The sequence below is a fragment of the Miscanthus floridulus genome, chromosome 2 (genome assembly GCF_019320115.1).
Source record: "Miscanthus floridulus cultivar M001 chromosome 2, ASM1932011v1, whole genome shotgun sequence".
NCBI classification, from domain to species: Eukaryota; Viridiplantae; Streptophyta; class Magnoliopsida; order Poales; family Poaceae; genus Miscanthus; species Miscanthus floridulus.
In genome coordinates this window covers 157,372,029-157,396,588 of record NC_089581.1, presented here as the reverse complement: position 1 = coordinate 157,396,588, position 24,560 = coordinate 157,372,029, and the positions used below count along the sequence as shown (strand labels likewise).

Sequence of the window (24,560 nt, the reverse complement as noted above, 5' to 3'; positions counted from 1 at the left end):
GTCCCTGGCCGGTCGTTCCCAATAGGCTCCGATCACGCCGATCGGAGAAGAGCCGCAGGCAGAGGTTCGGTGTATTCCCGGTCGGAGAAGCGGGTCGGAGTCGGAAGCAAGCGTCGCCCTTCCCTGACTAGGCCTTCCCGTCGGAGAAGCGGGTCGGAGTCTGATGCGAGCGTCGCCCTTCTCTGGTCAGGCCTTCCGATCGGAGTCTGGATCGCTCTTTCGACCTGCCGTTAGATATCTGGGCCGGCCTAAGAGTTGTGCGTCGTTTGTAATGTCGTCTGCTGGGCCGAGTTTTTGCTGAAAAGTGGACCCATTAGAGATCCCGGGTTTATGAACCTGATAGATGGACAGAGATTTTTACCCATGAATATACCCCTAGATGAAGAATTCTTCCGGTGCCCGCCTCTTTATCATGTAAAACCCCTAGATGAAGAATTCTTCCGGTGCCCGCCTCTTTATCATGTAAAGACCACCGGTTAAGTCGGATTCGATTACCCATTGCCATATTTAAGTGCCGTGTCCCGGCCCAAGCTCGTCGGGTCACGCCGTTACCGTAGTCGGTAGACTCGTCCTGTGCGTCCCCTGTCGGCTGTCGTCATCCATTCCCTTTCGCCAGGCGAGGAGGAAAGGCCAAGCCAAGCAGCGCAGGTGCTGCGGACAGGAGATAGAGGTATCGCCCGGCACCCAGACCCTCTCGTAAGCCCCAAAACCAACTGACATCCGGCCCATGAATCACATCACTAGGCGGCCCCGTCTTGCAGGCCGCCCTCCGTCCCCAGTCCACAGTGGCACAGATCAAGCGTCGCAGCAGTGCGCAGAGGCTATAGATAAAAGTTCGAGGAAGACGACCGGCGAACCAGAGGCGTATATAGCTGCACACACGGGCACAGTGAAACTGGAGAGGAAAAATCCCCCAAAATCGCGAGGAGAAATTTTGTTTTCCGAAGATGCCGAAGACCACCTCGTCGCCGTCTCCCACCATCTCCGCCATGAATCCCCTCCTCCCCTCCCCCTCCTTCCCCAAATCACCCCACCCGCCGGACCCAAACCCTAGCTCCCCGAATCCTAGCCCCTGCAGCTACCTCCTCCACGCCGACGCCGACGACGAGGCGCTGATTCAAATCCCCGGCCAGAGCCCTAGCCTGGTGGGCGCCTCCGCCCCCTTCGCGCTGCTGCCGTCCATCGACCCGGCCCCGCACGTCTCGTCGCAGTTCTACACCTTCAGCGCCGCCTCCTACGGGCTCATGCTGCGCTGCATCCGCGCGGGCCGCTCCGCCTCCTCCGACGAGGTCCGCGGCGCCACGTCGCTCTCCGTGCTCGCCTCCTGGCGGGCGGTCTGGAAGGACCGGAACGAGGACACCGCCTACCTCACCGCGTGGAAGCGCATCCAGGACAAGCTCGCCGCGTCGCCCGACGGCCGGCACCTTCACTTCAAGTCCAACGCTGCGCAGCGCGTCTCCCACGTCGGCATGTGGAGGGACATAGTCTCGGAGGCGCACGCCGACCCCGACCTGCTCCGGCACCTCGCGTTCAAGGACACCGTCGACCGCATCAAGCAGTCGTGGACTGTGGGGGCCAAATTCTACGGTATACCAGAATCATTTATCCGTGTATGTGTTGCTGCATGCTCCGTTTGTAAAGCTGCGCCTGCTGGCCAACCTGATTCCGCTATCTCATCTCCTGGACGTGGGAAGCGGCGGCGCAGGTTTGAATATACTGAGACATTGGATGTGCCGGCTCGAGATGTGCCTCGTAGGTTACAGCAATTGGCTGCCAAGCACAAGGTTGTCCTTTGTATAAGGCAAAAGTATATAAGGTATAAGCCCTTCATGGCTGAGGTGAAAGATTATGCGTGCCACCGTGCTGGAGTGCCGACCTCAAATAGTGGGAGTGCTGCATCCTCAGCCAGTAATTCCGAGGGTAAGAAGGCGCGGGTTCTAAAGCGAGAGCCATACCAGTCAAAGAGGTGTGGTTGTGGGTTCCGTATTCGGGCAATTGTGCCAATAGCTAATTATAATGAAAAAGACAAGACTTTTGTGTACTTGGAGGAGGGCACTGCAGTGTTCAAACTTTACGCTGTGCATTCAGGGCATGAGCCAGGGCCACTTGATGGCAATGCACGAATTGTTCACAGGTTGGTTGGTCATAAGGGAGCTCTTGAGTTTGATCCAGACATTTATGGTGTCAGTGAGGAAGGTGATCCTACCTTTTCAACAAAGGGGGATGAAGATGTTGATATTGATGACTCGCACCAGGCGGTCTTGCAGCAAGTACGGGAGCTGAGATCAGAAGTTCTCTTGCTAGAAGGGAAGGTGGCTAAGATGCACCCTGAATTGTTGGGGTCACTGTCCACCGAGCTGTCTGAGGTTTTGCACAGGATTAGGAAGTTTAATTTGGAGGGTAATGTCTACCAACAGGAGACATTGATGGTAGGCAATGAAGAAGTCAGGGGATGGGGGTCAGGGGATGTATCTCACCAATTAGACCAGCATGATCAAGCGTTCTGCAAGGATGATGAGATGCTTGATGATGATGATACTGACTTTGGCTCAAGCCTTGGACCTATTGTCTCGTGGGATAGGATGGCAGCAGAGTGCGAGGATAGGAAGATGCTCATGGGTGATAGCCCAAAGTGTGACAAGTGGATGCTTAAGGATGATGTGGGTGACTTTGATGCGAAGAGTATTCTTAACTGTGGGGATGATGATGGTGTGGAGGATTCCAAGGTCATCAAGCCATTGATGCATGATGACACCATGGTAACTGACCCAAGTTTGGTAGGTATTCATGTAGAGGGATTTTACACTGGACCAAAATGGTATGATTCACCAGGTTTGGATTCCAGTGTTGATGGTGGGGATAGCAGTTTTAGGCATGGTGGAATCGTGTGAGTTGTGATAGCCTGATATCTGGAAGATCCTGTAAATTCTGTATACTAGATGTATTTAGCTCACACCAGTTTGATTAAGTGTCTTTAGTTGGAGCTTCAGTCAAAGTAACCTGTCTGCCCTGATATATACAGGCTGCATTATCAAAGCAACTTTTGTTTTAACTTGTATATAGTCCCTGTATTGGTTATCTGCTTGCTTAAATACATTAAAGCTATGGTTCTGTTGGGGCGTGCCTTAATATTTTGTGGAGTTACTCTGTGTGTGTGGACCTGCGTGAGTTTAGCAACAGGTTAGTCACAATTATATGTTAGTTTCCTCATTCCTTCACAAGGCTGCATTAGTCTCGTTCTCACTTTGTTGCATTTTAAGAAGTGTCTTTGCTTAATTATACATTTGCGGGCCTGTTCTGGTTTGTATCTTGGGTACAATGATTTAGAAACTTCTGTTTTTATTTATCTCTACCCTCTGAATTTAAAAATTATATATGAGGTAAATGATATGGTATTTTCTGTTATGCATCTGCAGACATTTGTAGCTTAATGATTCATCCATAAATAGATATTGCTTCCTTCTGTGCCTATTGTTGTTGACTGCTTGGTTTGTGCCATGACAATTAATGCTTCCCATGTTGGGATTACATGAAACATGATATCCTGGGAAATGCAAAGTTAGTGTTTTGAATACATTATTAAGATTTCATGTTCCTTTATCCAAGCTCCAGGATGTCTCCATGTCACATATAGTACTGCTCCCTCAGTTCCAAATTGTAGGTTGTTTTAATATTATCTAAACTTTTCTAACTTTGACCATGTTTATAGAAAAATATGTTAACAACTGCAATACCAAATGAAAGCACTATCAAAATGTATTTCATGGTGGATTAAACAAAACTAACTTGAGGTTATAGAAGTTGGTGCATTTTTCTATAAATATGGTCAAAGTTATGGAAGTTTAACTTATTATACTACCAAACTAAAACAACTTACAGTTTGGAACAGAGGGATACTGTATTTACAAGGTTCATGCAAGTTCTTTGACAGTCAACGGTGTTGTTCATACTCATTTTTTATGGAACGAATCCATGCTCATTAAAGCAAACAAGAGTGACATATGCTTCAGTAACATTTACACTTTTCTAGTTTCTGTATTTAGTTCATTGTGTTGCTCTCTGATCAATGTTTCAGGTGAGATTTTCTAGCAATTTCGACTTTGGATAAATGTTATTTCAATGTTTGCAGTTTAAAATATTCCCTCCATTCCAAATTATAAGACGTTTTGGATTTTCTGGATACATAACTTCTGCTATGCACTTAGATATACACTATGTCTAGATATATAGTTAAAGCCATGAATCTAGAAAAGACAAAACGTCTTATAATTTGGAATGGAGTACATTGGATATTTCACTCTCAAAATCTCAAGTGGGACTGAGACCCACATGTAAGTTGTGGGCCTATGGCATGTTTCTAAACTGTGTGTTTATAATGGCATTTTTCCAATTCTGTCACATAATTTGCTGTTTTGAAATGTGATGGTATAATAAAAGGTATGTAAATGTTTGATTCAGAATCTTGGGGAATTAACAATAGAGCAAATTTCACCAATTAACTTGCATGTTCTTAACCTACAAACTGGGAGACTTCAAGGAATGGCAATCTGCATAACTTTTGTATTTCCGCGGTTCAGGGTTATTTCATTCTGCATTTCTGTGTTTGTTAAAGTAGAAGTTTTTATCTTGGCAAGCATATACACAGTACATTGAAGAGGATGACTTCATTTCCTTAGTCTGATTGCATTGCACCATTTCCTTTGCTACTACATGTTTATTGTTGCTGGTGAATTTACCAGCAATATTAATGAACTATAAGTAACCAACCATTTGTTCATGATCTTCGACATATAGGTTCATCAGCATTCAGCAATGTTTGCGATGTGCAGCCTTTCAGCAAGGTTATTGTCAAGCACTGACATCAGATGGTATACCACCAGTTCAAGGTTAGGAGAACCCAGATTCAGTCTTCTCCTTCCATATATGATATATCTTTATTCAGGGGTTATATTGTTAAGTTAGCACGTTTGTAACTAGTGTTCATGCTTTGCGTGTGCCAAATTTCAGCTAAAAAATCAAGCAAACCAAGGTTAACAGTGGAACTAGTGTTGTCTGGTTAAACAGCCAGCTAAAAAATCAAGCAAACCAAGGTTAACAATGGAACTAGTGTTGTCTGGTCAAACAGCTAAGTATGATATAGTCTCGTGATCCCTGCAATTCCTTTTTTTTTTAAAAAAAATTGTAGGATTCAACTAGATCTATGATTTTCAGGAGGAAATTCATAACCATACTTTACATTCATTCCTGAACTGATTGAAGCACTCTGTTGAGGAGAGTCAGTATTAAGATGCTAAATATATCTGGAGGTAGCTTTATGTGGCATGTAAGTTCTTTGTTTTGTTTTTTTGTACTATGGTTATTGACAGCATTTGGAACTTGCAACGGATTTTGAGCAGCTTGCTACAGTGATGGATGTGTGGTACAACCTAAATTATAGGAATGGAATTGGTCCCATCTTAGCTGCCATTTGACATCTGGGTTCTAGAGGCATTCCTCCTTTACCAGTCAGTGGAATAGCTGTTTAGTAGTGGATTTTGAGCAGCTTGCTACAGTGATGGAATATACTATTGTTTCTCTCCTGTAGTTCTCCCATTCCTATGCACATCCAACGGTGGTTGGGATGGGAGCACATGCCCCTGAGGGCAAATTTAACTTTACCCTGTTTAGTATTTACAACCTAATATGATGAAAATGAACTATTCAAGGTGGGGGTTTCTACATGACTTAATATATATCTGAAATAAAGTAAGAAACGGACTGGAGTTTGTTTGTTTGTTTTTCCCTCTACTCTTCTGAGAATCTACTGCCTTTTCCAAGAGTGTAGATGTCCCCTTGATTATGAGACTCTTGGTGGAAGCGAAGCCCCTTAGGGCATGTACAACCCACAGACGGGGTCTGTCTCTAAGCTCCTCGAATTTATCGTACAAACAGGTATAAAGACAGGTCATACAACCCACAGACGGGGCTATGTCTCTATGCTGTTTAATGCTTTGCATGTAGTTAGGATCAACTATAAATAAAATTTTTAATACCATTGTGTGGCTATTTGATAGAAAATGTATAAGAGCAACATTATTACAGTATATTTTTTTAGAAACCATCAATATAATAATTATGTTATATATAGTTGCAACGCCTTTTGTCTAATTTCCTTTGTTTTCATAGCGTTGCCATATGTGATCGATTATGAATATCGTTCTTATATACCATTGTGTCACTAATTGATACCGAACAAATCCTTCAAAGTACTCCCTCCGTCCCTTTATATCTGTTGTCATTGGTGTGTGTGCCACAAGTTTGACACGATTTATAGAAAATACGTGCAACATTTGTATCTCCAAATAAATTTATTAAAAAACTAGATTCAAAGATCTTTTCAATGATACTAATTATGTACTATAAATATTAATATTTTTTAATACATATTTAGCCAAAGTTGTTTCTCGGAAAGCGGAAACGACAGATATTCAGGGACAGATGGGGTAAATCATATATGTATATAATGTATATATTTCATAAATCAAATATAGCATATGTCTTCTTCCCCATAAATGAAATATAACATCAAAAGATGGACGGTTCACGCTTGTTGCCTGGTACTTATAATTGTATTCTAGGTGTATTTCTTCTTTTATTTTTCTATAGGAAAACGGCAAGATGACATGGGAATAACAATTCATATCTCATCAGAACAACAGGACAGGGGACAGAACAACAAGATTAATACCTATAGAACTCGAGGAAGCCGTAGTCATGAGCAGGAGCAGGTCCGGCGGCCAAGGGCGCCCTTGCTCCACTGTTTGCGCTCTTCCAACGCCGTCGTGCTCGACTTGCTCGGGAGAAGAACATATGCAAATCGAGATGAGATGGTATATGCCATGGCGGGGATGGATTTTGGCGCCATTGAACTGCCATCTGCGCGGGCCGCACCTAGATCCCGCGCACGTATGGTCTGGAGACAACGCCCGTACAACGCAGCTTCCACCGTCGCGTCCTCCTCGGAGCACGGGCCGCTGCCGTCGTCTCGTGAGACGACGAGCGTGCCGTCTCTTGGCGTTCGCAGGGGCCTTTCTGCAAAACTTGCGTCACAGAGACGGCTCCCGGAGCTGCGTTGTACGTGCCCTTATGAATAGGCACTATTCAAGGCAGAGGTTGCTGCATGAGTTGACATGGTCTGAAATTAAGTGAGAAAGGGACTAAAGTTTTTTTTCCTGCATTTTTATGATCTAGTCCCTTTTTCAAGATTCTACAACTGTGATGACCGGCACCCATTATACAAGGCGTAGGCCCATGACTGGCTAGGGGCTGCCGGCCAGGGGGGCCTAGGGGCCTAAAAGCCCATAGTTATTTTATTTATTCCTATTATTATTAGAGAAATTATTATTAGAGAGAAGTATAAATACTTGTAAAGACTTGGAGATTGGATTAAGCAGAAACAGAGTTGTTTTTGGCTTCGTGAAGGGAGCCGGAATTTCCTAACCCTAGCCGACTCCTGCGGTTGTCGCGTGTGAACAGTGCCGTTGCTACTGTAGCACCACGAGAGTTCTAGGGTTGCAGCAGCAGCCGCCGCACTCTCGCCGTCACGGCCCCTCGCCGGCGTCGACAGTACAGACCACGTCTTTCCTTTTCCACCCCTATAACTTACGCAGTAACGCCGGTAGGGCATCAAGTCCTGTCAACAACAAGCCCAACTTATGAGATTTTTTATGGAAACTTCTTCCGAATTGGCATAAGGTTTGTTGGATAGCAGTTGATTAAAAAAACAGCACTGGCTCGCATTCTATTCTTAGCTACTTACACAGCACTCTAATCCTTTTTTAGTTTTTGAGATTGCTGCCATCCATTGGTTACTCTGACCTGACCGGGTCTAGTTGCTCTTGTTGGGTCTGAGGAATGGGCTGTTCGTCTGATAAAATTTCTTAGGGTTGATCACAACAGTGAAATATTGGCTTATTTTATGGAATAGTAGGTACTGTTCTTAATGTTTAGTGAGGATACCTAATATGTTCTGTGGGACGATGAATATCCAAATAACTGTGCTGAAGCAGGTTTTTTTTCCTGCTTGTCAGCAGTGGAGATATGGTGATTGATCTTTGCGGTCAGTGAAAGGGCCTTATAAAGCTGAAGTAATTTAAGGAATGGACAGATTTCTGTTCCTTTTGCTTCCAAGTTAACGTTCAATCATTTCAGTAGATCACCCAATTTTCCTGTTAGGGCTGGGAAGTAATCTAAATAATCAGCAAATTCACATTTGGATGAGGGTTGGAACACTTGAACTTGTCATAAGTCGGCAACATGTCTTCAGTTTATTTACTCTGGGAAGTTGTGGTTGTGACTATTCATTTAACTTTTTTTTGGGTAACATTTAGTGCATAGGCTCATAAAGCACATGCAGCATGTTCGTTTGGTCGTATTTGACTTATAAGCCATGACTTATCAGCCAACGAACAGTATTTTTTTCTTACACTAAACCAGCCAACAATACTTTTAGCCATGGCTTATAAGCCAAATCAGCCTAAATGAACAGGCCGATGGTAGTCTGCATACAGCTGACACTGACGCCGACCATGCAAGTGGTGCTCGAAGATCTTTTGTTGGATGCAAGATGCATCTTCTAGTTCTGAAATCCATGTGATGACCTATGTAAAATATGTCGATGCAGCAAGTGTGCTATATGATACTTCTGATAAGCGTGAAACTAAAGTTTATTAAAGGGGCCCATGTTAGCTACTTCCTCGATTAAAAAAAGAAAGCAATTCTCGTGTTTCGGGGAGTCAATAGGTTGACCAAATCTTTTAAAAAATAACACATGTGTGATACCAAATATGTATCATTAAACTAATCATGCAATATATTTTTTACGATGTATCTATTTGGAGTCATAAATATTAATAATATTTTCTATAAATTTGGTCAAACATAAGTTTGGCTCAATCTAAACCTATAAGTGCATCCTTTTGTGACGGAGGTAGAGTTTGGAGTATGAGCCAGTTCTATATATATGTTACCGGAGGCCTGATCTGTTCCCGCTGAAGTCTATGATTTGCCATACCATTGTAGATATCTGATGTTTGATTCAATGTTGCTCCACTATGAGCTCAAATCTGCATGTGTAAACTAATTACCAACATATTGTTCATCTTCTTGTATGGTCTGGAACGAGCTAGATGCCATAAAAATCATGGCCAGAAACTGTGAAAGTGGTGATGGCACAAAAATCATCAGAACTGCAGAACAGTGGTAAAACCATCAGGCTATCACTGGTGGGTGAGTGATATTTTTTATATTCATTGATATAGCATAGGATAAGTATTCTTTTCTTTTTGCGAAATAGTTGAATAGCCATGGTGAAGCAATTTCTTCTGCTTGTCAGCAGTGGAAATATGGTGATCCGGTCATTCATGTTTGCTCTTCATCGAAGGGCCTTGCAAAGCTGAACAGGTGAGAGGGATCGGCAGGCTACTGTTCCTTTTGCTTCAAGTTAATTATTGATGGCAATTGTCCTGTTCACTTGGCTTATAAGCCATACTTTTTCAGTCAACGAACAATATTTTTCTCTCATAACGAATCAACCAACAGTACTTTCAGCCATGGCTTATCAGCAAACATGGCAAATGTTAGATAGCTGCATTACCTGGCCCAGCGTTCCTGTTTTGACTGGACACTGACTTGAATACTAGTTCAGTTGTCTCTAAATCGGTTAACAAGTCACATTTGGGTGAGGGCTGAGCAGCTTATCATTTGTCGGCAGCTTGTGCCAGTTGTGACCATCCATTCATTGAACTGATTTCAGCTTTCAAATTAACAAATGAGTGCGTGGGCTTCAGTAAGCATCTCGTAACAGTAACATGCATACCAGTTGAATATTGTACAGCAACTATGCAAATGGTGTCAGAATGAACATTTAAAGAATACATCCTCTAGCACGCAAATCCATGCATCAATTCAACATAAAAGGGCACTAGTGTGCTATAGATATTCCTGGTGGTCACGGCGGTAACATGGCCATGTTACCTGTATTGCCTATTGCTATGTAGTACGGGCGCGTTTGACATACATGATAATATATGGCCGGTGATCTCCCCAAGGTTTTATCACTGCAGCGAGAGTCGGATACAAGTGAAAGCGCGACTCGTACTGGCACCATGATCGCCGAATCATGGGGTCACTGTCCTGTACTCTTATCTCCGGCTACACAAGAGCTGTTTGGTTACGTTCCTTGACACAGATTGCCTGGCCTGTAGAAGTGTAGAGTTTCTGGATGCAGCTGGAGCCCTGGTCGTTTCTTGCCTGGTCCAGGCAGTCCAGATATACAAAAACGGTTGAGGCTCGCAGGCAACGTTGTCTTGTGAGATTCCTTTACAACTGATATGGATCAAAATTTGTCAGATCAAACCAATGCAAACAACATAGATCTGCTGTAGCCTGCACAAGCATAACTCTATGAGTTAACAAGCAAACATCCAGACAGTCTTTTTTTCCCAGCTAGCTAACTCTACGGTTCTATCAAAACATCCGCTGTGTGTTATTTAATTTCCTTTTCAGCTAACTGTGACGAGCTTCCGCTTCTTGTAGCGTCCTGCGACCATTGTTTCGCTGGGTTTTCTGGTTGTGCCTGGAGGTTACTGTTGGAAGCATTGCGACGAACAATGCCCTTTAGTGCTGAAGTTGCCTCAGGCGCTGGCCATCTGATGGAGTCTCTCTATTCATCTTTCCATTTTGAAAGGACCGAATGGCGCATGGCGGACACAAAAGAGGTGAATGAGATCTTAAATTTTTTTCTCTTCTCAAGAATGAGAGACGATCACTTCCGAAGAAGAGTAAGGATCACTTCCAGGAAGTATCTTCTCAAAATAAGGAAATTCATGATTCAGCCCGTTGTTCTATGGAGAAAAATATGAAACCACAATCAAAGGAATTCTGAAAATCATGAAATTTGACCAAGAGATTCATAACATCATAGACAGCAAACAACAATACCAAAAAATATTTTCAAGCTTGGTTGACCTTCTTTCCAAAAAAAACTCCAAAATCGATCCAAATGTTGTTCTATGCCTTAGCCTTCAAACACCAGGCTGCTGCTCTAGATACCGGAAGCATGACGACTCCGAATGGAAGGAACACAACGGAAGGACGAAAGGAAATATATGTACTGAGCCCTATTTATACACGTTCGTGTCTTTTACAAGGACCAAAATACCCCTCTAACTACTCAGATCCCCGAGAATATGCCTCGTCCTTGAAGGCATCTTCGGTCCACCCCGTCTGCGACCTTCACCGGCAAACGCCTTCCTCTGGTGGGTCCTCTCCGTACGGGCCCCCACGGCCGGTGCCCGCTGGGCCTTCCTAGCAGGACGACGGGACGAAAACGACGAAAGACCTGCAAGACGATATGTCATTCTATAACGGTTAGCTACTGGCGGACTAAAAAGTCCTTCCTGATGCCATACTTTGCTAATGATCGCTCGCTGACGAAAGCTGCAGATGCCTTTCGCCGTAGGTATCGTCGATGCGTCATCCGGCTCAAACGGGTGAAACCGCTGGTCTAGGGCTTTTGCGCCCTCTCCCTTGAGTCAAGGGTGAAAACTACCAATGGCAGTCGCCAATCGTTTCTTCAATGGCCGATTCGACCCACATGGGCGAAACGTTGGTCGAAAGCTTTTGCGCCCTCCTGCGCGAGCCAAGTGAAAACTGCTGCTAGCTTTCGCCACTTGTTTCGTTGGCAGGCCTTTCGTCCCTAGCAGGCGAAACGTTGGTCGATTAGTAGGAAAGGGAGCCCCCCCCCCCCCCCCCCCCTAAGGCCTCCCCCAACACCAAATAAGTTAAAAAAAACTATTACAAAACTTGTCCCACACCTTTACTAACTCGTTGTGAAGATAATCCCAAAGAATCTTTCAAAAAATATTAAAGCTTCACCACAAATTCCTATCAAACTGGAGTTTTCTTCTAAAACTCAAAAGAGATAATTCAATGTGCTCGTAGAAAATCAGTTGAAGGGCAAAGCTTAAATATGTTCCCTTGAGATCATAGCACCAAGGTTGAGCACAAGAATCAATCGAAGATGCTCTACTCAAAGATTTTTCACCAACATAAGATCTTGGAGAAGAGGAGTTTGGTGCTGGGGTTTATCCCATCGTGTACCCATGTCCAAAGGCCCCAAAAATCACTTCAAGATCACCCAAGAAATCAGATCAATTGCAATTCTAAGAATCACCAAGCAAAGATAAAAAAAAAAGCACAAAAAACAAACCAACAGATTCAAAGAGAGGGACACAAGAAATTAATTTAACAAGATTTTCTTCACTTCAAATCAACAATAAATTAATCTATACATCATATTATCCTACCTTCCAACATCCTCCCACTTTGGTGAGAAACAAACCTAATAGAAAATCAAACCTCGCTAAATTCATTTTTATATCAAATTAGCTCACCTAAGAGGAAATCAAATAACTCGAGCTTAACTCCTCTAATTTTTAGATTTTTAGAGCACTTAGCTAACCCTAGGAAATGAACAAGTGGTGGAAAGGTGGAAAGACCCCCCCCCCCCCCCCCCTCTTATTTATAGAGGGTATTACACATTTCAAGAATACCAAATTTAGGATCAAGTTGGTTGGATGCCATAACTGGCTACAACTAAAGTGCAGCTTGCTCAACCTGTGATAGGTTGCAGCACTAAAATCATGCGTCAAACTTTTGGCAAGGAGTACGTGCGCAAGACACACAAGAGAAACTAGAGTTTTTGCGTCACAACTAATTCTGTCAGCAACCAAGCACATCGTTCGACATGAACCATTTAGCCACCAAAGACAAAATGGTTCTAGTTGGTTTTCCATGCATCAGACGGCTATGGGACCTTTATGAAGTCGTTTCACCTCGATGCTAGTTCTCCGGTGATGCTACATCCCTGAGATCCTCCCTTGGGTTTTGAGCCCCAAACCCGGAAACCATCCCACTCGTGATTTTGAGGTTGAAATTGCCAAACTCTCTAGTGTAGCATAGTAGGTACACAACCCCTCAAATGTCGACATGTGTCCTCCAATGTCCTCATCCCGACGGTCCGCCTAGTGCTTGCGACGCCTCGTCATAATTTTTTCCAATCCCGGCCTTGGCTGAGGACAACATCGTCTTTGTCACCATCTCGCATGTGTTGTTGCTCATCGATGTGCCAAGTGCTAGCCATCTTTGGTCCGTCCTCTGGCCTCTTGGCCCCTTGGTCCAAGACCCCGTGTTCGGTTTTCACAACTCTGGTTCATCAACCCATGCCCCTCGCTTGACCTTTTCCAATACCGTCTACCAATGTATTTAACACCTGCACATCCACGAGCCAAGAAACACGTCGCACAGCACATACTAACTCAACATCTTGGTTAGTCCAAATCACAGTAGAACGAGATCAATCAAAGCTCAATCATCTCACCTTGATAACCACTCATTATCTATGACATAGGTACATATCCACCATGTTTTCTCATATTTGTGCTCCGATAACGTCGTGTCCCGGTTGCAGCAGTACCTCTTGCATGTGTGCAGGCAAGTAGAAAGTGACCAAGGTCTGCACTGGTATGAAATGCCCTAAACTCCACTTACAGTATCTACATTGACAATCTAAAAGCTGTGCCGTTTGTTGTACAAGTTCCTTCAGCTTGCAGCAATCAGAGCTAAGCGAATCAGCTAGTAGGCCTAAATACTCACTCCTCAGGTTCTCGTTTAAAAGTTGCAAAGCTCCTCTTAGCGTTGCTTCAAGTCAGCTCTGAATTTCAGTCAGTAATCCAAAAAGGAACCTTTGAAACAGAGTTGAAGTTAAATTTCTTCACTTGAAGACTAGAAGTTGAATTGTGGTTAACTGCTGAATTGAAAATTTGCCTGATCCGAACTGCCCAAACAAAATGTTTTGGGGATCACAAGATTTAAGAGAACAGCGTATACTCCCCTTGGCGCCAGTTTGAAGATCCACAGGCCCACAGCATCGCACGGCAGCATGGCGAAGCCTGGAACTCTGGAAGGGGCTCTGCTAGCGCCGACGCGCGGTACCGTTTTGATCTGACGAATACCCCGGGCGTCCGCATGAGCTGCATGTAATGCTAATGCATCGTCCGCCGCGTCACTCTCGGGGCCCCCGGCCCGCCGGACCTGTGCGGCAGTGCCGTGCGTTCTGCGACGACGGGGAATATATGATCCTGGTGCCGTGCTGCGTGCTATCAAAGTCTCACCTGGAGTAGGTGTTTGGCGGTAGTCTTAATCTTGTTTCGAAATGACGCGCGCTCGTTATGTGTCTGTTGAAAATCATGGGTGGTTTTCACGTATGATGGTGGTTGATCCTGGTGCCGGCGTATGAACTGTTGTGCTGAATAAGCCTGAGATGAGATGTCTCCGAGTTGGGCCATGCATTCGAAAACCTGTTTCCTGATAACGAGGCTGGACTGCAGAGCTAATGAGCAGCATATATAGCTTGATGTGCCGGCGTATGAACTGTTGTGCTGGATAAGTTCGTCATTGGTTTGCGTTACAGTTACAGTACAGGTGACTGAAGCAACGCACAGCCATCGACATAGCGCATGCATCCATCGGTGCTCAACTCGCTTCGCCCGCATCGTAAACTCCATTTTGTTCTTCGTACGAAAAAAAACACAACTCTTGTGTGTGTTCTCGAAAAAGAAAGATCCATCAGCGCCGACCCGGTGCATCCTGCCTACTAGTGCCTATCTTACGCAGCTTTGCATCGAACTTTAGATTGCATTCCCTGATGGATTCTGATCTCGTTTACACCGCTTGACAAAGCTTAAAAGATGCATGATGCGATGCATCGAGGAATGACGAACAAAGGCAGGATCACTCACTCAGGCCTGGCTGGAAGCACCTGTGCACGCAGGCAGCATGTTGCATTTTCAGAGGAAGGAAGCATCGAATGGATAGGCACATTCCTCCCAGGTGCACCGCCCCAAGTGGCCAGAGCATCTCGAACCAAAACGTGATCCAAGCAAGCTCGCCAGCGCGCGGGCAGCCGTCGTGTTCGTCACCCCTCGCGACTCTCGCGGTCTCGCCACAATGCCGAGCTGCATTCTCGCTCGGATTCGCATCGCGTGGAAATGGAATGCGAATCTAACCGCCAAAGAATTTGTTCGACAAAAGTTCCGTTTCCCCTGAATCCATTACCCACGACGCCGCCCACCTGAGTTCTAAGGAGTAGTACTAGTTTTGTCAGTGCTGGTAGGATAGGAAGATGCTTAACCCCTCAGCCTCAGCATGGATTGGTTGGTCGTCGACACGTCAAGCAACAGTGCCAAAACGCGAACGCCAAACGCATGCGAGCGAGAATGAGACCGTGGCAACAAGCGACAGGGACGGAACGGAGACGACAGGTTGGTGAACGAACAGCGACCAACTTCGCCCTGCTGGGACGAGTAGGTACGCAGTGATCGACCTGGATGGATTCTCTGACCACGAGGCCAGGGTAAAGAAAGTAAAGCCTGAAAGAAAAAAGCGGTTGTTCGTCCAGCTGGCCGACATCACCGACGCAACCGAAAGTAAAGCACGGCGGATCGGGCCTCGTGCTAAACCGCAGTTAAGGTATTGCTTAAACAAAGAATGGGAGGACGAGGGTGTCGCTGTCCTCCAAGATTGTGGAGGAGGGAGGAGGATCCTGTTTAGTTCGCGCTTACCTCAGAATAAATGAATCATTAGTAAACCATCACGCATCAGGTTCCTTAATCAGAAATACTAATGCTGCTAGTACGTATCGGCACAATCGCTTTCGTTCGCCCCTGCCGAATCCAGATGATGCGGCGGGGAAATAAACGGATTTGCGGGGGCGAAAAACACGGCGATGCTCTCGGCGACAAATTAATTAATCCACGAACGCGATCCGGCGAAACAGGCGCACATGGAAAGAAATCACAGATGGAGCGAGGTGATGGCGAGCCGGAGGCACATGCGCGCTCGCGCGGTGCGGTGGCGCGCCGTGCAGCGGCACGACGACAGCCGCCCGCCCAGCGTTCGGCCGTGGTTGGTTCCCCCCGTGTGAACGGTGTGATCGATCGACGATCTCCTCGGTTTCGAGAAGCCAGGCGAGCCCTCTTCCGCCCGTCGGCCTCGGGCTGGCCGCTGGCGCGCGTTGCCCACCTCACGCTCGCGGTTCCCCGGCCCCGAGACCGTCATCACATGGCCCGCCGCGTCGCTGGCGCCTCCGCACATGCCGCGCCGCTGGCGCCGGCTCACGTGACCGCGTGGGACGTCGACACGTTCGCGCGTTGCTTGCCCTTTTTCCTTGGAGCCGGCCGAGCCGCGCACATACGCGAGGGCGCGCTGCCCCACGCGCCGTTCCGTACCCGGAGCCCGAGGGCGCACCACGTCGCCACGACCCACGACGGCCAATCGGGTAGCGCCACGCACAACAATTCGCTGCACGTCCCGACGTCATCTCGGCTGATGCCGTGTACCCTGCCCCCTTCTGCCGCGGCCGTGGTTCTACTGTACCAAGCTGTCAAAATTAGGGTATAAACCTGAAGTCAGCCTAAGAGCGTTCCTAACACAAATTATTTATCATCCTGTCCCTTATAAGCTCATATATTTGACCTCCGATTATTCATACAGTACCTTTTACTTGTTCTTCTTCGCGCGCCAACCGCCGTCTCTTAGAGTAAACCTATTTGAAGATATAAATGTTGATATTTGTAAAAGTTAATTGAATTTAAAAAAATAACACTTCTCCTATATTTCAGGTGCCTTAAGACGATTTCAGGCAACACTCTTATACCACAAACTAGTATAAGTAAATTGTTACTTTTGTGATTTGTTATTTGCCTTTGTGTCATAACATATTAAATTTTTGTCCTTGTCTACCCATAGAAATAATTATAAATTGTTAATTGTCTTTGTGCCAAGGTAAACCAGATTTTGTCGGGATTGTGGTTTTGTCTGATAAGTTTTTTATTCTCGGTGACGAAAATTGCAGACTGCACCTACAGAAATTGCAATGAACGAAATATGCAATTTTAGTACAAAATATATGCAATAAGCATCGCCTGAAAGGAAATTAAAATTCAGGCACATGAAATTTAGGAAGTCCCAAAATTTAAACGTGTTTTAAATATAGATGTTCTTTTGGGACAGAGCAAATACCCAAACAAGATAAGTTGATGAAGCCAAGCTGTATGAGCTTAATGTTTTTTTTAAGTAGCTACAGTACGAGACACGTAAAACCCTCCAAAGTGGCCCTTGAACGCTAGTGATGCCCTTTTAGGAGCCGCCGGACGGCGGCGCCGGGTACGTGGCATGCGGGCTACGGCCAATGGTTGTCGCCTGTAACATGGGGTGGGTTCCAGAGTTCAAAGCGCAATGGGCATGGGCCTGCAATGCCTCCAAACCAATGCAGAGTTCCTGTCCACGGAAGGCGACCGAGGACAGGGCGAACCAAGCTGTTTGAGCACGTCGCGTTTGAGCAGCAAAAGCACTGGCGTTCAATTTGGCCGGCGACGTGACTTTGTGATCACCGGAAACGCTCGGTGCCACCACCGCGCGACGAAAGTGTTGGCGTCGGAGCGCAGCGGGTAGGGCCTTGTTGCCGGCGCTTCTCAACTTGGCTGTGGCTCGTCGTAAACGATCGTAACTTTTCAGTCAAAATAGTATTTTTCTCTCACACAAACCAACCAACAATACTTCTTCACAGACCAACAACAATACGAACCAACCAACCGAACATACCGTCAGCCTGCGCACGCAACGCACCGCACCCATCTGCCGGCGGGTGGGCGCTATCCAGGGGGCGCGTTTGCCGGTGCCGCACGCGGGGCGGCGATACGGTCGTTTTCTCGTGTGCCGCCCTGTACGTGGCCATGCGGTCCCAAGCTAGACATACGTACCCCAGCCTAGTGACGCGCAAGTTGGATGGAGGGTCTCGATACGATTCGGGATCGTCACATGCATGCATGGTGATCCAGTAGCCTAGCAGCCACAATGATGCAGTACGGGTCACATTCTTATCGCACCAGTACTGTTTGCTCGAACTTATCAACCGTATATTTATAACGAAATAATAGTATTTTTCTCTCACAACAAATCAGCATCATGGCCGTTTTTCCACAGCCGAATAGGGAGTAACGCCGGGTGCGGCTCTAGCTCATCTATAGATGGCGTGCTTTCGGTCTCCCCGGCGATCTTATCAGCTTGCACCTCCGATCCACTTTCGGCAAGAAACGCCGGCGAATTTACTGCGAGTACGTACGCGCTTCTGTAATAACGCGCACGCACGTTTAGTGTTTACACCATCCTCGCAGTCGCAGTTCAAGGAAAGGAATGGCAAAGGATCCGCTGTCGTTTCGACCTGATTTGTGCAGGTACACAAGACAAATCGACGATCAGAGCACTGAAAATGGACCTAGCGATCGATGTGCATGCGTGTGTACTGTAACTTTGCAAGAACGAATGAACGATCACGTGTGATGTTCGTTCTTCCTCATCATGAGCCCAAAAGTCGCAACCTTGTAGAACTAACCTGAAAGGATCTGCAGGGACGGGAGGAAAATTGTGCAAGCGAAAAAGGGCATGTGCGGAAAGGACGGCATCATTACGATGGATGGATGTGCAGGCCGTACTGGTACTTTTGAATTGCTTCAGTAATTATTATGATGATCTCTCTCCAGATTTCTCCTACCTGCTGCTGCTGCCCCATATGACAGCGTGTGCTTCGCTTGCAAGCAAATCCAGCTGGGGGGAATGGAACCAAAGAGTCCGACGGGCGATCGAATCGATCGAGCAACATCGACTCGATGGAAAGCCTAGTTTATATATATGTGTCTTTCGATTCGCAGGTTTGTCGCAGCAGAAGCAAGCACTGTTGCTGGATGGATTAGACACCAACTAACCTCGATTAATCAACGCCGGCTCATCCTTTCCCGTGAAAAGAACCTGTGATGAGAGAGTCCGTCCCCGTATCCTTTGAAAGAATTCTTTAATTTGCTTGGTGACCACGGGTAGTAGTCTCTTTATCCTTGGAATTCTTGACCCGTTTAGTCTTTTCTAATGTGCTAACACCCTGACGGTTTTTCTCTGACCGAGCGAAATCCGGGCGCCTTTCTTTCAGCTCCAAGAAAAAAAGGAACTTGTCCTGCATATTCCAGGTAATGGTTGGCTTGGACGGCAAGCAACTGGGAAGGAACGCGCGGTGGCACGGGGCTATCCATCGCCCCATCAGCCATTAGAGTCGTGAACAGACGCAGATGCGGAGATGCCTGCCTGCTCGGGACCACCGTTCGGTGGGAGCGGGCCAGCAGCACATATCAGAACAGCGGTGCTTTTTGCCTACGGAGGACGGAGTACGTGCGCGCGTGCAAGCTGCGTGTGTGTGGCAGGTGTCAGGTGTGGTGTACTGGTGTGGACGAGCTCCAGCTCCGCGTGCGCGTGGTGGTGGTAGTTGACCCCGGTCGGTGCTATCAAGGCTCGCCAAGGCCGTAGCTTTCATTTCCCTTTTCCTTTTCCCGTTCTCCGCCTAAGAACTTCTGGCGCCTTTGACGCGGCCCTGCTCGTAGCTGCCTCCGTTCCCCGGGATCACACCGAACAAGGTTTCGAAAGTATGAACGCGTTACATACACCCGTCGTATCTTCTCGCAAGAATGGAAAGCAATGGCCAATGGACAACAGCGATGCTAAAACTAGTTTGTAGTATACACTGCACAAGGGTTGGGTGGTTGGGCACAGCTGAGTACTGTATGCTGTACCCGGCCGTGCATCCAGACGCACGAAAGAATCGGAAAAGGGGTTCTCCGCGACGCGCGTGGGCGCGGCGCCAGGCTGCCTGCCAGGTGCCTGCTGGCAACCACGCATGGGCCAGAGGGCGGCGATCCCCGCCCTTCCTTCCCACGACCACGCCACTGACTCGTCTCTTTCCCACCGGATCCCAGAAGCTTTTTCCACACGGCAGCCGGGCAGCGTCTCCCTTTCTCATGTGTACTAGAGTAGTAGCCTCCTACCAGTACTACAAGTAGTGGGGCAAAAACTAACAAATTTCCCAGCAGGACCCGTTCGGTCCAACCCCAGCAGCCCAACCACGTACCATTCCGATTGCCCGGTCCTCGCCCGCGACCGCCGTTTGACTCCAGAGCCCGCCCCCTCTCAGGCTCCCCACCAATCGGTGGCAAGGGTTGCGTGAAATCGCCGGTCTCGCGCGCCCATTTTAGACGGACGCTGACCGAGACAACCCCGGCGATCCCCACACACCCACACACACAGACACAGGCACAGGCGGAGAGGCCACAGCTCGGCAAGCGGCAGCCAGCCCATACCAGAGCGAAAACCCAATTTTGAACCGCCGCGACGCTCCCAAGTCCGAACCAAATCCACGATCCCTCCGACCGAAACGAAATCTCCCAGGAGGAAAGAAACGCACGCACCCACGCCCCCGCGCCAAAGGAACCGTCGCCGCGTCGCTAGAAACTGAAGCGGAGCAGAGGAGAGGCCGAGGCCAGGAGAGGGTTCCCGGCGGCGATGGAGCGGTACCATCCCTCCGAGGTGTACGAGCTCTTCGTGCGCCACATGAACACCCCGAGGTAAGGGAGGGTGGGGAGGGGGCAATTTCGTCTCTCTTTTTTTTTCTGCGGTTTCTCGTTCTTGGATTGGATAGATCCTTTCGATGGAAAGAGCGGTCGGTGATCGGTCGGCGATGGCTGGCGCAGGGTGGTGGTGGACAACGGCGTGTGCGCGACGGCGACGCTGGTGCAGGTGCACAGCGCGAGGAAGCACGGCGTGCTGCTCGAGGCGGTGGCGGCCCTGTCCGACCACGGCGTCTGCGTCCGCAAGGGCTACATCTCCTCCGACGACGGCCGCTGGTTCATGGACGTCTTCCACGTCACCGACGCCGCGGGACGCAAGGTGGCCGACGCCGACGCCCTGCTGGCGCGGCTCGAGTCCTCGCTCTCCGCGGACGCATTGCCGCCCCGCACGCCGCCCTCCGCCGCCGTGGGAGCTGGGATGCCCACCCTGCTCGAGCTCGTCGGCGCCGACCGCCCGGGCCTCCTCTCCGAGGTCTTCGCCGTGCTGCACGACCTCCGCTGCGACATCGCCGACGCCAGGACCTGGACGCACGGCGGCCGCGTCGCCGCGCTCGTGTTCGTGCGCGACGAGGAGACGGGCGCGCCCATCGACGACGCGGCGCGGGTCAGGCGCGTGGAGTCCAGGCTCAGGCACGTCCTCCGCGGTGGCGCGCTCGGCGCGAGGATGGTCCGGGCAGACGCCGCGGCCGTCAACATGGACCGGAGGCTCCACCAGCTTCTCAACGAGGACGGGGAGGCCGAGAGCCGCGCTGACCAGGCGGAGGCGACGGCGGTCGCCGTGCAGGATTGGGGGGAGAGGGGGTACTCGGTGGTCACCGTGAGCTGCCGTGACCGGCCCAAGTTGCTCTTCGACGTCGTCTGCACCTTGACGGACTTGGATTACGTGGTGTACCACGGCACGTTCGATACGGACGGCGATCACGCCCAGCAGGTGAGGCATCGAGGCGTTTCTTTCGCGATTGATTGATCCCCAAAGATTTTTTTTCGTCCCGGTGAAATAGGTCGGTGCTACCTTGATTTTTGTCGCGCTGATCTAGGGCCGCCATTACTGAGTTCCCAGCCATCTGGAGTTCTTGGAGTTGGAATTCCTGCCAGGAATCTCGATGTTTCCATAGTACTAACTGGCTGCGTTAGGCGCGTCGGACCTTTCTATCAATTTTTTTCTCTCACTTTTACTCCACTTTTACCTTTTGGTTGCTTTGATTGTGATTCTTGTGTGTATGCTTGAAGTTAACCCGACTTTTGTTCATGAAAATTTCCTTTTACTGAAATTTCTGGGCTTGCCATTATAAAACGGAATGTTTAGTTTTTGTTAGTTTCATTTGCATTGCTAGATTATTCTGCTTCAAAATTGCACCCCAGCATAGTCACGACTGCATAATTAACAGTAGTACTTAGCACTATGGCCCGTTCGGCTTACCCCATATTCAGCTCGTTCGATTTGTTTTTTTTCAGTCGGAACAATATTTTTCTCTCGTAACAATTCATAACAGTGTTTTTTAGTCCGTTTCAGCAAACCGAACGGGGCCTATGTCTTGCAAAACTGATTGAATTGCTGCTGCCGTGCAGCAAATTGAATTCAGACACTATACCTATGCATACATATGCACGCCTGTTTACCACGGGTTGATTAACTGAAGCTAAGCTGGCATCTTTTTTTTTTTGAACAAGCTGACATCCTGTTGCTTGGGTGCAGGAGTTCTACATCAGGCGGTTGGACGGGCGGCCAATTAGCTCGGCGGCCGAGAGGCGGCGCGTGATCCAATGCTTGCAAGCGGCCATCGAGAGGCGCGCATCCGAGGTGCGTGACCGCTGAATATCTCCCTTCCTTTCCCTCCATGCCACGCCACCGCAGCAAAAGCACGCGACTCTTTCGTTCTCTGCCCAACTTTCCACTTCACCGCCATGTGTTCGGCCGATATCCCAGCCGCACACCTCTGTCTATTCTCTAACGCCAGACTGAGCGATCCTCTGTGACTGTGCGCAGGGCGTGAGGCTGGAGCTGCGCATCACCGACCGCCGCGGGCTGCTCGCCTACGTCACGCGCGTGTTCCGGGAGAACAGCCTCTCGGTCACGCACGCCGAGATCACCACCAGGGGCGACATGGCCATGAACGTGTTCCACGTCACCGACGTGGCCGGCCGGCCCGCGGACCCCAAGACCATCGACGATGTGATCCAGAGGATCGGCACGGAGAGCCTCCGGGTGGACGAGGAACGGTGGCCGCGCCTGTGTTCGACGGAGGGCGACGCGGGCCGCGGCGGCGGTGCGGGGATCTTCTCGCTCGGGAGCCTTGTGAAGAAGAACCTGGCCAGCCTCGGCCTCATAAGATCCTGCTCATGAGGACGCGATCAAGGGGGGCACGTGCGTGCTCGATGGGATGGATCCTTGTGTAAATATGGGATGGTGCGTGGGTTAGTTTGTAAATGAGTAGGAGTTTTAATTTGCCGTTTCTAGGTTCTAGTTGCCACGTGTACATAGTAGCAAGTGGAGATGGAAGGTTTTAAAAGTTGCTGGTCGGCAACAGCTTGGAGCTTAAAGGACCTCTTTGGTGGGTCATGCCACATTGCCATGCCACGTATCTAACTTTTTACATAAAAATAGATGGATGGAAGAAATATAATATAATATAATATAATATATCCATGTCGAGTTCTAAGTACGTTGTTAGTACCCTATATGGTGGTAACTGAATATTTCTTGATGTCCGTCCTTAGCCCTTGTGGTATGGTGACATGTACGAAAGCTCTGTTCCGAGATCTCGAGGTATTTTTAAATGAAGCAGAGCCGACCAGTGAGAGATTACTATGTCATCTGTGTGTCGTGGTAATGCAATGAAAAAGAGAGCATATGGGTCAGTATCCTGGTTCGGAAGGAAATTACCCTGAATCTTAGACCCGTCAGAGTGAGACCGAGTACTTATTTCGCAAGGTAAAAAATGGATCTCATATTCTCATGTGGTTCACTCAACTATCGAGGTGGTGCCATCTGGCCAAACAAGCGGAATCGGAACAATACTAAATTTTACCCGTTCACATCAAAAGGTCAAATCTGAGATCATACAACGGAATAATGGGCGGAGTATGACGGCTGATCTGACAAAATTCATTTGAACTTTCAGCAAACCAACATCCCTCGTCAAAAGCCCTGCATATGAACGTCCACTGGTCCACGCACAAATTCATCATTTCGAGTACAAGTTTCCTTGCGGACACACTATTTTTCAACCTATTTACCGACACCGTTTCGCTGTCAGCTGAAAACAAAACCATTTGACTTCCTACAGCAACATTGAAAATCGGTTCGGGTAGACCAATGATCCTGCAGTGACATATGTGCTCACGGCTGCCTCTGTGTCTGTCCCCTCGATACGAAACCAGGAAAAGATTCACGCATGCAGCAGCGGCGCGTAATACACTGGCCGGCGCCTCGCTTTCACGGGAGCTGAGCTTTCGCCGACCTCCTCCTCTCGGCTGGCTGTCGAGGGTTTCCGGGACCTGGACTCCTCAGGCTGTGGCTGCCTTGTGAGTTGTGACGACGGAAGGATCGACGCCGACGCTTACCGGGTCATGTGTCATGCATGCCGAACGAACGGAACTGAACCAAGCCTTGGCGGCAAGAAACGAGAAGAGCCCGCGTCTCCCAACCACTGCTGACCTACCGCCCAACTGCCGCGGATCGGACCAAGCCTGGTACGAGACGCCCGGCCGCGGATCGCCGCCATTGCTTTCGGGGCAGCTGCAGTTGCGGTGCGGTAGATCAACTCGGGGGAAAATGACCGCCCAACCTTTTTCCTAATTCCTATTCCCGCCATCTCGCCGCGGACTCCTCTCTCTTCTCCCGTTGGTGCGTGCGAGAGGGAGGGGGGAGTGGGGAGAGATCAGGTGGGAAGTGTATGCTTGGGACGGGCCGTTGCGTTCGTTGCCGGTTTGAATCCGCGAAAACGACGGGTGGTTGGTTGTGGTGGAGTCCATGGGGATTGGGGAGCAAAACGTGCGGGAAACCATCCTGTG

The 24,560-nt window shown here is 48.4% G+C and overlaps 2 protein-coding genes across 2 annotated transcripts; both read left to right on the top strand.

The window, feature by feature from the left end:
* Positions 1 to 873: 873 nt before the first annotated feature.
* LOC136540264 (uncharacterized) lies at positions 874 to 3,129 on the top strand. The gene has a single exon (XM_066532265.1). It carries the CDS (start codon positions 948 to 950, stop codon positions 2,889 to 2,891), a length of 1,944 nt encoding a protein of 647 aa, XP_066388362.1. The 5' UTR covers positions 874 to 947; the 3' UTR covers positions 2,892 to 3,129.
* A 16,878-nt stretch (positions 3,130 to 20,007) lies between these two features.
* Positions 20,008 to 23,148, top strand: LOC136540263 (ACT domain-containing protein ACR8-like). The gene is made up of 4 exons (XM_066532264.1): positions 20,008 to 20,543; positions 20,670 to 21,477; positions 22,243 to 22,347; positions 22,534 to 23,148. The coding sequence occupies exons 1-4, from the start codon at positions 20,482 to 20,484 to the stop codon at positions 22,888 to 22,890; spliced, it is 1,332 nt and encodes a 443-aa protein (XP_066388361.1). The 5' UTR covers positions 20,008 to 20,481; the 3' UTR covers positions 22,891 to 23,148.
* Positions 23,149 to 24,560: the final 1,412 nt, after the last annotated feature.

Excerpts from the sequence above, each read along its gene's own strand:
- LOC136540264 (XM_066532265.1), top strand. The coding sequence starts at position 948 with ATGCCGAAGACCACCTCGTCGCCGTCTCCCACCATCTCCGCCATGAAT.
- LOC136540263 (XM_066532264.1), top strand. The coding sequence starts at position 20,482 with ATGGAGCGGTACCATCCCTCCGAGGTGTACGAGCTCTTCGTGCGCCAC. Across the intron at positions 21,478-22,242 it reads ACGGCGATCACGCCCAGCAG|GAGTTCTACATCAGGCGGTT; the intron begins GTGAGGCATCGA and ends GCTTGGGTGCAG. Across the intron at positions 22,348-22,533 it reads TCGAGAGGCGCGCATCCGAG|GGCGTGAGGCTGGAGCTGCG; the intron begins GTGCGTGACCGC and ends GACTGTGCGCAG.